At 38.2% G+C, this 13,205-nt stretch overlaps 2 protein-coding genes across 2 annotated transcripts; both read left to right on the top strand.

Annotated features, from left to right (window-relative positions):
* Positions 1-5,975: 5,975 nt before the first annotated feature.
* On the top strand, positions 5,976-8,909 carry LOC136755277 (protein shortage in chiasmata 1 ortholog-like). The gene is made up of 6 exons (XM_066711745.1): positions 5,976-5,999; positions 6,319-6,388; positions 6,883-7,311; positions 7,974-8,096; positions 8,573-8,749; positions 8,863-8,909. The coding sequence occupies exons 1-6, from the start codon at positions 5,976-5,978 to the stop codon at positions 8,907-8,909; spliced, it is 870 nt and encodes a 289-aa protein (XP_066567842.1).
* On the top strand, positions 8,442-12,754 carry LOC136754843 (protein shortage in chiasmata 1 ortholog-like). Its single transcript, XM_066711017.1, has 5 exons — positions 8,442-8,749; positions 9,738-9,845; positions 11,450-11,640; positions 12,311-12,383; positions 12,671-12,754. Exons 2-5 carry the CDS (start codon positions 9,821-9,823, stop codon positions 12,736-12,738), a joined length of 357 nt encoding a protein of 118 aa, XP_066567114.1. The 5' UTR covers positions 8,442-8,749; positions 9,738-9,820; the 3' UTR covers positions 12,739-12,754.
* Positions 12,755-13,205: the final 451 nt, after the last annotated feature.

Raw genomic sequence — 13,205 nt, 5'->3', positions numbered from 1 at the left:
TGTTCTTAAACAAAATGCTTTAAAATAAAGCTATCTTTGCATTTTACCTATATTCAAGGTTAATGAGACGTGCACAACAAGATCCAGTATAGGTTTTGATACAAAATGTCCATTATTCCACTTACCCCCTGTTTAATTTGGTCCTTTTATGTATATCTTCTATATAGATGTAGGTGTTGAATTGTCAAACATGTTTGAAGTAATGCATTATGTGACATCAAATGGGACAACCTCTCAGGCTTCCAGTGAAAATACTATCAGCTCCCCAGGTAAGAGTTTTTTAAGTACCAGCCTCAGATGACAATATACTTAGGGGGTGACTATTTGTTGGTATAAATAGTGACAACTGTTCTGCTTTGTGCATATTCCTGAAGGCAATTTCATTTGAGAAAGCAGAAGGTGTATGTTGTTCACACATATCACAGTAATATCATATCACAAATACATACGCTAAAGGAACACAAATAAAAACATGGCATCATTCAACAGCTCAGTATATCTGTATCCATGTGTGACCTGCTTTTTTCAACGGGAGACACAATATGTGGTGTCACTGCATTTTCAGTCTTGACTGTTTCAACCCAGGTCACACAACAATAAAAACAACAGCTAAAATTATTATTTTGGTAAAAGTTTATATTTAACAATGATTCAAAACAAAATACCATACTTATAGAACGGGAGACCTGCAACCATTTTTTCTTTTCAAATAAAACTAATGAGAACAGAAAGCTCTAAAAGAGAAAATATAATTTTCTTTAACTTCTCGAATAACAACACAAGTTAAACAGGTAAAGGTGTGGTTACTGATGTGATTTGATTTGACCATGCATGCACCATAAAAAGCAGAAGTTGAAAATTAGCTTGTTCATAGAACTATATGATATTGACTTCTGCAGTTTGTGTAAAAATGGAAAAAAACTCATGACTCATGTAGGAAGTGGTGCATCTTGATATTCAAACAATGGCTGCAGTTGTTTTGGGGGGGTTATTTTTGCTCTAGTTATATGTTAAACCATTTGAATCATACAAACAAAACCATTATGTACTGCAGGACTTCTGGGAAAAAATCCATGTCTATGTACAACCCCAATTCTGAAAAAGTTGTGACAGTATGGAAAATGCTAATAAAAACAAAGAGGAGTGATTTGTAAATGTACTTTGACTTGTATTTAAACAAAAAACGTATAAATACAAGGTATTTGATGTTTTACCTAATCAACTGCATAGTTTTTTTAAGGTAAATGTTTATTTTGAAATTGATTCATGCAACACGTTCCAAAAAAGTAGGGACGGCGGCAATTTAGGACTAATAGCGATGTGACAAGTTGAAATAAGGTGATGTGAAACAGGGGAGGCAATCGTGTAATTATAGTATATAAGGAGCCTCCAAAAAAGGCCTAGTCCTTCAAGAGCAAGGATGGGTTGAGGCTCGCCAATCTGGCAACAGATGCGTCAGCGAAATAATCCAACACTTTGAGAACAACATTCCCCAAAGACAAATCGGGAGCATTTTGGGCATTTCACCTTCTACAGTCCACAATATAATTAAAAGATTCAAGGAATCCAGTCAAATCTCAGGGCGTAAAGGGCAAGGCCGAAAACCACTTCTGAATGCACGTGATCTCTGATCCCTCAGACGTCACTGTCTTAAAAACCGTCATGAATCTGTAATGGATATCCTGACATGGGCTCGGGAATACTTTGGTAAACCTTTGTCAGTCAACACCATTCGCCGCTGCATCCACAGATACAAGTTAAGGCTTTACTATGCAAAGCAGAAGCCAAACATCAACACTGTCCAGAAGCGCCGCCGACTTCTCTGGGCTCGGTCTCATTCGAGATGGACAGCAGCACAGTGGAATCGTGTTTTGTGGTCCGACGAGTCAACATTTGAAAAAGTTTTTGGACAAAACAGCCGTTGTGTTCTCCGGGCCAAAGAGGAAAAGGACCATCCAAGCTGTTATTAGCGTCAGGTCCAAAAGCCTGCATCTGTCATGGTATGGGGGTGTGTCAGTGCCCATGGCATGGGTAACTTGCACATCTGTGAGGGCACCATTAATGCAGAAAGATATGTACACATTTTGGAGCAACATATGCTGCCATCCAGACTTCGTCTCTTCCAGGGACGTCCCTGCGTTTTCCAGCAGGACAACACCAAACCACATTCTGCCCAGATTACAAACGCATGGTTGCATAAGCAGAGAGTGCGGGTGCTAGCATGGCCTGCCTGCAGTCCTGACCTGTCTCCGACTGAGAATGTGTGGCCCCATGCAGTTGTGCAGCTGAAGAAATGCATAATGGATGAATGGGGGAATCTTCCACTTGCTGAGCTTAACCAACTGCTGTCTTCAGTGCCCAAACACTTAATAAGTGTTATTAAAAGAAAAGGTGATGTTACACAGTGGTAAACTGTCGACTGTCCCAACTTTTTTGGAGGGTGTTGCAGTCATCAGATTTGAAATGAGTGTATATTTTCAAAAATAAATTAAATTCACAAAGTAAAACATCAAATAATGTGTTAATAATGTGTTTTCAATATAGTACAGGGTGAATTGAATAATCAAATTACTCTTTTTGCTTGTTTTTTTGCATTTTCCATACTGTCCCAACTTTTTCGGAATTGGGGTTGTAGGATATTTTATAGTCAAGTCTTAAATGTTCTGAATGTAAAAAGCCTTAACAGTAATCTTTAAAGTACCTTTTTCTAATTTACAGTTCCTGTGTCAGGAATAAGATTTATATGCTTCACTCTTTTCTTTTGTGAAATGTTGTTTTAAGCCTTGCTTCATTCCATCTGACCAGAGTTACAAATTACTGAGGGTGGCCCTCTGCTGGCCACAAACAGAATCACATTAGTGGCACCAGCAGGTGTTCTGAGATCTTGAAACTAATTTACCTCAAAATTCTTTCCCATTAAACTCTTTTTTTTTTATTGGAACTTATTGGAATTTAGATTTGACAGACATCAAATGTATCTTTATTATATTTGATATAATGAGATACTGCAGACTATAACCAGAGAAATACAATGCACATACATGACAGTAATAAGAATTGCATTTTAACCAGAGTGCAGGAATGAAAAGGGCACACACAGCAGAAGCAATACAGTTTGACAGACTACACTTTCCCAAACCTTGAGTGTTCATTTTATTAACAGAGTTTTAGAGGATGCTGCCTTTTATTTTATTAGTGCACCAGTGGAATTTGGGCATGCGTTTCGCAGGTGAATGTCATCACAAACAAATCTATAATCCTGCAATGCAATGTTTCAGCTTCGTGTGGAGTATACTCAGATTTAATTTGTTTTAAAAAGCTGATTATTTATTCAGTACATTTTCTGATGTTTTAATGTGATTAAAATAAGAAAAAGTGTGCAATTGCATACAAAGCAAGTTTTCACCATATAATTCATTTGCATCTTATATGCATTAGGTGTGTTTTAGTTAGTGAAATTACATTGTTTGTGTAGAACTTAATCATAAGATTATGTAGCATTTAATTATATAATATTTGCATAACGATACTATGTGTTTTTTATTTTAAGGGAGGTAAATAGCTGCTGAATACACACACCTCTCTCTGTGCTCACTGCCTCAAAATGGATATGATCAGATAAAACATGATACTGATATATAACTTTGTGTAGTTGTTAATATGCATTATCCAGGCCAGACAAGAATTTCATGAATGTTATTTAGATGTATTGTTGTTTAAATTGAGATTTATCTTCAGTTACTTTGTTCTTTACACAAACAATTTAGCAATCAGACTAAAAAAAAAGCTGAGAGAAGAATCAAGACAAACAAACATAGATAAAGGTTAACACAAGTTAACAAGGTGTTTTCAACTTTTGCTTGGGCAGCTTTTCTATCTGATCTCTCAGTCTGTGAGAAAGAAAAGCTGAGCCCTCTATATCAGTTACTGAATAACACATATCAGTGCTGGTTATTTACTTTATTTTTTGATGTGGCACTAGTTTGGAACCCAGCGCTGCCTACTCACTCAGGTCACCTGTAAGGTTAGAAGCTGTCAGTAACAAGATGGCTTTCCATATACCTTCGTTGAATGACTCAGCTGTGGTGAGCTCTCTCTTCAGTCCGTTGCAGGCTGTATACTCAACTGGAAACAGATAATTTGTTCACCACCCCCTGCCAGTCCATCCATCCTACAGCCCACACAACCTGCAGTGAGCTCTCTGCAGAACAGCTGTCCCCGGTCTTTATGCAGTAAGTCACTGCTTCTCAGCTGGGTAGCAGCCAGTGTGTAAGGTCAGAGGTAGCTTCAGTATGTCATTGTAAGACTCATCAGACAGCCTTCACCAGCCTAGTTCCTGTTTTGTTCCTTTCAGACCTTGTTTCATTTCAATGATACTTCTGATAAATAAACATTTTCCACTTCATTGAATCCCTAGTTTCCTACTGCATCAAATAATAATCTGTGTTATATTAAGAGTGGCAGAAGACATGGCCTCTAAAACGAACAAAATAGCTGAAGCTATAGGACCAGATTCATGTTGTCCATTTGGGTTATATGAACAAATGCTGAATTGAATGTATCTGGAGTAAGAAATAAAGCAATATTTCACATGAAATGGAGGGGAAACATTTTTAAAGTAGATCATTGATTTAATTGTTGCTCTGTAGACAGCTACTATAGGTCTCATAATCCAGCATAACCCTAGTGATACCGTTCTGAAAGGTGACATACAAGAACAATAAATGAACAGCAGATGTTTTATATGTGTTGAGGAATGTGTGTTTCTAAATAAGTGAGATGTGAGTGTGCTCTTGTGTTTCAGTAGCCTGGTGTCAAATAATGGGAGGGAGGTAATGGAGGGTTTGGTTTGGCAGGCCGAGAAACACCACTCTTCTGTCCTGGGGCTCCTCTTGGCAGGTAAACACACCGTGGCAACACTTGGATACCTAGAAAGGGTTTTTTCCACATTGCTTTAACACACAAAGCACATGTAAGACCAGCTGTTTATCTCCATTCTCCATTGAATTTGCTTTGGCAGATGTAACTGTGGTGGAGGGAAGGCAACCATTTGGTCTAGGCCTTAAGTTTTTTCCTATAACAGTCTGTTATCCTTCCTTATCAATTTGTAAAGAGCTCTGGCAACTGGTGAGGAAGGGTGCTATATTAAATAAAAATGGAATTGAATTGAATCTAACTATGATCCCCAAATTCTGCTTACAGTGCTAACTGTAAACATTCACAGCCTTTATCTGAAAAAAAATGGCGTTTAATAAATATTGAACTTTAAAACATACCTATTTATCTGTGATGTATTTTCTGATTTTGCTGAACACAGATTCAGACCTTGAGAAAACTTTAAACATTGCAGTTGAGACAGGGTGTGTGAGTAAACCTGCCACTACATTGATTTTTGCATCACTGATAAATTTGCATCGTTTAATTATCAACATTTATACAACATTGTTCTGAATGTAGGGTGTGGATACTGTAGATTACAACTGTATATGAGTAAAATAATGACTCAGAACTCAGCATTTGAAGACTTGAATGTGCCACCTTGTGCCCATCTGTTGTGGCTCATCAGTGCGTTACTGTTTATGTGTTTCTCAGGTAAGCCGTTGCCCTGAGAAAGCTTGTGACTTTCACTGCACTTGTAGCACAATTCACCAAATCTGAACACATTTCCTGTACATTATTATTAAAAATACACTGTATCTGTGTACCACCCCCTTGTCAGAACCACATATTCCAGAATCTGCACTAAAGCACTTGCCTGCCGCAGAGGCCTTTCGTTTGACTGGGGCTGAAGTGGGCTGCTCTGCTAATGAGGCGGTGAGAAGAGATGCTCATGAAAAGCCCAGTCTGAATGTGGACCATTCAGGATTTTTGGAGAATCTTGGGACTCAGGCCACATATGATTCTGCTGAGAAAACAACAGCCCTCAGTGAACACTTCTCCACATTATCCATGATCCAAATAGACAGTAAGTACGCATGTATTTGAACTGGTCCCAATCAGTAATTTTGTTTCTCTCTTGGGGTTGAGTTCTAATTTTCTAGCCTAAATGCTGGGCTTAACATAATAGAGGGATAGCAGTATGTCTGTTTGACGTTCAGTTTTTTTCTCAGAACATAAAATGATTGCTTTGTCATTCATTTTCATACATACTGTATTATTATTTATGTTATACACCTTTAATGTTCCCTGTTAATCATATTTTGTTCCATTATATCAGTGCAATCGGCTGTTATTAGATTACTTGTCCCTATGTTTTGGAAGCGAACAGTACAAAATGAAATGTGTATTTGTGTTGTTGTTGTTGTTGTTGTTTTTAAGGATCTTAATGTCAGCCTGCTGACAATATATCTGTCTCCTATACCTTCAGATATTCTGAGAGAATCTGGCGGTGAGACAGGTGAAGATAATATTTTACTCAACCTTTCATTGTATAAACCAATAGCAGGATATATATAAAACCAGATTGATTTAGATTTATTTTGGCAGCATCTCCACACTACGGTGTGGTTTGTACTGCTATATCATGACCCATAATTGTAAGTTATACACTGAAATGCTCAAAACATGTTTTTCGGCAAACAGGTATTAAGAGTATAAAAATGTTTGTGCTTGGATAATATATTTTTTAATTGAAATACCCCCTAGTTATTACCAGGAGTGTTGTTCTCTCCTGGATTTTCAAGTTTAACAGGTAGGTGGCTCTTCTTCAGGAATAATCATGTTTATTGTTAATGTGATGTTCAGCATGGAAATGAAGAATGAAACATGTTCGATTTAATTAAGTACTTAACTTCTTGTACTTAAAATTATGATTTAATGTCTGGGAACAAAATTGACAATCTTTTCTTATGATTTATCTTGTATTTCTTGTCACTGTTTCAGAAAACCCTGTGCAAAATGTCACACCCGGTGCAATCACGGTCAAGTCCATTCTGAAAGACGTGAAGCAGAAGCATCTCACAGCCAAGCAGGAGAGAGGGAGAGCCCTCAAAGTGTCAATCACAGAGGCAGCGGTCACTCAGGCAACTCAGAAGGCAGAGCTTATACCAGCAGGCAGGTGTGAGACGAGTGAGAGAGCATTGCCTGTACAAGAGACGAGCGGTAGCCAGAATGGCCCTGCACAGCCTTCATCTACCCTTCTCCACTTCCCTGTAAAAAACAGCAACGACTGTTACAGCAGTGGTGCAGCTAGCAGGCCACCGCAACCAGATTTGGATCCCCTTGCTACCTTCATAATGTTGAGATCCAAACAGGTGTCAAGAACAACTGCTGCTCCCCAGAACAGCAGAGCCAAGAACCAGAATCAGACAGGTGTGTAGAAAGAGTTTATAAGGAAAATGACAATATTCAGGACATGAAGGCTAAGTAAGGAAACTGACTGAAAGATTGAGTCTGGAAGTATGGCTAAACTACTCTAGTTTTCCACAAATGCTACAAGAAATTGTGGCCATGGTTGATGACATTTTAGCAGTGTGCGAACTACTTCGGCTCAGTAGCACATGGCCTTTTAATGCTTTGCCAGTGTTGTTTATGCTGATATGTTTCATGCATATGAACTTCGATGCCTGCCAACTGATTTGCTTCGCTTTTTCACCACATTGACAAAATCCAATTAATTCCATCAAGGATCAGATCTTAAGGCTAAATACATACACAAACATGAAAATACAAGCAATATGTTTTCAAATATAAGCTTGTAAAATTTACAAAGGTGATCTATTTGTGATTTGCTGGTAGATCAAAGTTTTTGATTAATCTTGGCCTGGTCTTTGTTCTTAATTGATTAATCAATTAAACTGGTGACCTTTTAAGTTTTCCCAGAAGAGTTTGATTTCTTAATTAATTTACTAAAGTGTATAACTTAATTTGTTGTGCTTTGTATAATATGACTAGTATTCTGTGGATTACATTGTTAACTGTAATCATGCAGTAGATCTTTGCAGTAATCTGAGGGGTGTGTCTGTGTTTCACAGAACCCAAGAAAGATGTGAATTCCTGGTGTGCTGGCTCAGTAGATACAGGTGGGTCTGAAGGACTCACAGAAACTAAAGATCAAGCCACCAGCAGCAGTCTAGTGATTGAAGTCCAAGCCTCAGGTATCTAATTTAAACTAATTAACAAACATCCTTTACCATGATGTTCAAATTGTGTGGAGCTGGAAACCACTGGTTTTAAGCATATCATTTGTATTATTCATGATGGTGTGTGGTGCCATCAATTGAAATGTACTACAGAAATTAGCACATACAAGGGAACCTGCGGGCAATAACCTTTGCGTTTCCTGTTTAATTATGTATTAAGGAACAAGCCAATATTGTTATGTGCTTGTTTGCCTACAGTGTTGTATTCCTTGATAATGTTATGCAAGGCAACAGTGTGATTAAGTACATTATTAACTGGTTACATTAAGTAATGCAATTATTTTGTTCAGTCTGGTAGCTGTGGCTACTAGATTAGGCCATTGTGTTGGAATACGTTTTCACATGATAGTGTATCTGGGGTCAAACCTTTTTCTGCACTGTTTCCTGCAATGTACAAACTCAGATTGTTACTTTGTTTTGTGTGTCTTCAGAGAGTCAGTGTCAAGCCTATTCACAGCTTAGTGCATTAGCCACAGCCTTCCTGTCCTCTCCAGAAGAGCCGGGCACGTCTGCAGCTGCCTGTGGGAGTTTCGCCACTCTGACATCTGACCAAACACGCTTCTCTCTGAAGCAACAGGAGAAAGAACTCAGCAGTGGCCTGAAGCAAGGTCTGTGTTATTTTTACTTCACACACTGTGGTCTTATTGTGTGTGGCAAAAACAAAAAAATGAATAGGTGTAAATTTGTGTTCTGAACATTATCTGTATCGTTTCCTGTGCAGACTGTGGCCCTCGAAATGTATTTTTGTGGACGTTTCTGCCAGTGTAGAAATATCGATGCAGCTGCTCAGAAAGAAAATTTAATTTCCCTCTAGGATTGGTTTAAAAAGGACTATACTAGCTATAATCACAAAACTGTTTTATAGCAGTTTATTGTCTGGATGCACCCTGAGGTGGTAATTTTTGGCAGGGAATAAAAATAAGCTAGAGGCAATGGCCAATGAGACGATAAATGTATTTCCAACTATAAAAAATTAAAATACAGGGCCCTGGAGCTCTCAAGATCTAGTTTTGAGTACCGGGCCTTCGTAGTTAATACAGAACTGCTTAGAGACTCAAAAGAGGAACAGATTTTATTGACACAACTAAAGATAAAAACATAATGCTGTAAAAGGTGGTACAAAGGAAATAACTACAGACAATTATACATGAAAGAAAAAAGTTACTGAAGATTCTCATGTCCCATGGAAATTGATAATAATTGTCAATACAAACCTAAATATCAGCACACTTAGCACAACCTTCAACAATCAGCTAACTATGTGCCAAGAATCACTTCCGCTACCCCGACCACAACTGTTTTCAAACCAGCCCCCATAGTAAATGGAGATACCCTCTCGTGGTGATTGTCAACTGACTGCTTTTCAGTTTGAGCCCTTCGATTAGAGGGGGATAACTTTATTTTAAAAACGCATTTGAGTATGCTATGTAAGTGTCTGAGCATTTGGTTAAGCCACACTTTAGCTCCCCTTAGTGGAAGGGATATTGGATTTTGTGAAGTGTTTGTTTTGGTATACATTTAATTTCATGTGAGCAATAAAATGAGAAAAAAACAAATGGAAACATGGGCTTTAAAGGCAGATGTCTTGTATTGCAGGTAACGCCAGTGAGAGAGGTGTGGCGCTGTACAAGCGGGCTGCACTGGTGCACCTGCTAGTGACGGTGCGAGACCTTCTGCTGATGTGTGACCTGAACACTGCTGTAGGTCAGTTTAAGAGAGGATGTAACACTTTAATATGGCACAGTAGGGTCTGTAATCTTGAATGCACACCTTTCCTTTACTTCTGTCCAGTCCACCCAGAGCTCTCAATTAGAAGAGTCAGACAAAGCACAGACAGAAATACCCAAAGTATGATTTATAGAAGGGAAACTAGATCTCAAAATGCACCTGATTTATATAACTAAATCTTAATGTATCATGATTGCTTTTATGTATCATTAAGGTTCAGTGAATACACATAATGTACTAGCACCTTGCTAGTGTCTTCGGTAACACAAATCAAAGTTTAGATATCACTTTTCCAATGCAACCTTGTTCTATTTTATTGACCTGTGAGAACAGTTTCTGCACTTCTGGTTCATCCACATTCAGAAGTAGCTAAACACTGTCATTCACCGAAAAAATAAAAAATAATTTTAATATAGGTATTCCAAAAAACCCTAATTTGCACTTTTGTATCTTCAGCTACTGAATTCATAAGAAAGAGGCTTATTTTAAACATGGGAAACATCAAAGTCAAAGTTATTTTGTTGCAGCTTGAATTCTGGTACTATTCTACAGAGAAGTCAAAATAACAAAGTGTAGAATCTTGAACCAGTCTTTTCAGATCATAAGATAAAGTGTTGTGTCACAGAATTCACCCTATCCTAAAGTTTACTGAGAGGAAGTGAATCTAGACTAGGTCCTTGTTGCACTGGCACACTATTTGTTCACATACAATCACAAGGAAAGCCTGAGGCACAGCCATATGGCCCACATAGGACAGTCATAAGGCCAGGGGCATTCCTAGTTTGTGTCTCTCTCTGCTTCCTCTTTCAAACTACTAATGGTTTGTACGCAGTCAGGGCAATGTGAGATTTTCAGAGTCCGCAGATTTAGTCCAAACAGCACTTTAAGTGACAGCACTCCCCCTAGGGTTCAGAACAGCCTTAGTTTACCCTTGTGTTTACCTGTATATCTTTTCAATATATATATATATATATATATATATATATATATATATGCTTTTAGCATCCAGCCCATAGGAAGTGAAACAGTAACATTTTCAAAATCAGGACTTCCCCAAGCTGTAAGTTGTTACTTAAGGGTCTTTTTTAATTTTGAGATATTCAATTATGAATGTGTGTGAAGGGGACTACCAGCAGTAAAAAAAAAAAGAACTGTAATAATTGTATCCTGTATACATGAGGCATAGGCAGGAGTTATCCCTTTCTACCAGAAGATGGCAATACACAAACATCTAATGTAACACCTCATTTCAGTAGGAACCATTTCTATATGTAATGTAATAGGGTGTATTTGTGTATTGTAATATCCTATTAGCCATGAAGTAGGAAATTGCTTTTTTGTTGATGTTGTCATCACATTTCTCATATTACCATGTTTCAACCTATAGGTTTCATTGATAAACTTGAGTGAGAATCTGCAATTCATATCACGTTGTGTTTGTATTAGGTAGGTTTGATTGTATGTGCAATTGACCATCCAACAGTGTTCCACCAGAAATGGTCGGCCCTATCCTGCTCACTCTCAGATGTCAGATCCTCCTAATTTTACTCTCCTCCTTCCTCTGATTGTGTGAATCACAGACTATCTGGTAGAAGCCAAGGAAACATATGTGGGGACTCTAGGGACTTGCTTGGATGACATCTGGATGAGGCTGCGTGTGGTGCAGTACAGCAGTCTGAAGAATGATGAAGCTAATCCCAAAATAGCAGAACTCCAGAAACAGATGCTGGCTTGGGTACAGAGAAGCAGTTCTCAGGACCAAAGTCCAAAAGTAGGCCTCCTTTATTGTCATCTCATCCCTTGTGACTAAAAATCAGATTTTCCCTAAACCACCGGGGGAGGGAGAGAGAGGGACAGAGAGAAAGAGTAGCTGAGATTTCTGAAATATGCAACAGTAATGGAGCTAACATCCTATTTTCTATGTAACTACAGTGTATATATTCCCACCCCAAGTTATGCAATCAATGTTATATGAGCAGCATTATACAGAATACATATACTGCTTCCCACGTTGTACTAGCCTGATCTTATTGGTATGGAAACACATTTCCTTCTTAGAATCCATTCATGAATTTACTTTGATTAGACACAATTGGAGGATAGAGGATCTGGTCCAATCGTCAGTCTGTCACAAATGACACAATAGCAAGAAAGTCCCTCCCCTTCGATTGTTTTGAATGAGAATCCTGAGGTTGTTCTCTTTTTTATACCCCCCTCATAGGATGTGGTTAACCTGAGACCACATAACTATTTTGACTGAGTGCAATAATCATTACAAAAAACACTAGAAATGTGTGGCACTGGCAAGGCCGAAGTAATTTAGTCACAGTTCCTAAACATAATGTAATGAAAACCTGGCTTTACTTCTGAAAGATGTATACTGTTCTGGTTTCAAAAGGCAGTAGGGAAATTGCTGAATTGAATCTGTTCCAACATTATAGGTCCTCATCATAATACGCATGGATTCAGACTGTGTTAGGGCTGTGCTTATTAAAAGTCTCAGTGGGGTGCAAGGTAAGAAAAACATCTTGTAGCCCTAGTGATTTATTGAGTGAATACATTCACGTGTCTGTCTTCAAATGTTGTTTTTCGTTTTGAACAGAAACATAAGTAGCTTTTTATGTAAAAGGAGTGAGACACAAAGACTGTCTGATTTTGTATAGAAGACACTCTTTCTGAGCTTTTCTGTCGGTGTAATATTGCAGTAATAATAATATTGTTCTCATCCTTGAGGTGGCTTTGCAATCTTGTGTGGTAAGTGCTCCACATATCCACTGCATTGCTTTTGTGTTTTAATTCAGGTCTGTCCACAGCTGCAGTCTATCCTGAGGAAAACGGCCATCTGTACTATAAGACTGTGATGGACTAGTCAGTGTCACTTTGAAGTTCTCCCACTGGTGTCATAGTGTGGCACTTTTTCAGTTGTATTCTTGTCCACCTTTTTTCCACTCTTTTGCATTTTGTAATTGATATTTTAATAATTATCAGAATGACACTCTGTGTGTATTTTTTAAATAACATCACAGACATAGTGTATTCACCTTTTTCTCCCCTGCCTCCCATCCCTCTTCTCTCTCAATCCCACCCAACATTTTAAAACCCTGCAATGACAAAATACAAGTGAGGTGTTTCTCAAACTTCATTCTGCATGGAAATAGCAATTAATGTCGGGCCAATTAATCTTTACAGATGAACAATCAGTCTGTAGATTTCATGCTGATTTCTTGATTTTCCCAAACGAAAGAATTTGTCAACCCTGATCTGAAGTGTTTGTTAGTGGCAGCTTATTTTGTCTATAGAGATGTAACAGATAGGCTGTGTTTTGGTGTCAGTCTC

Source organism: Amia ocellicauda, chromosome 8 (genome assembly GCF_036373705.1).
Source record: "Amia ocellicauda isolate fAmiCal2 chromosome 8, fAmiCal2.hap1, whole genome shotgun sequence".
Lineage (NCBI taxonomy): Eukaryota > Metazoa > Chordata > Actinopteri > Amiiformes > Amiidae > Amia > Amia ocellicauda.
Note: the sequence above shows the minus strand (reverse complement) of the source record. Positions and strands in the feature narration are given on the sequence as shown.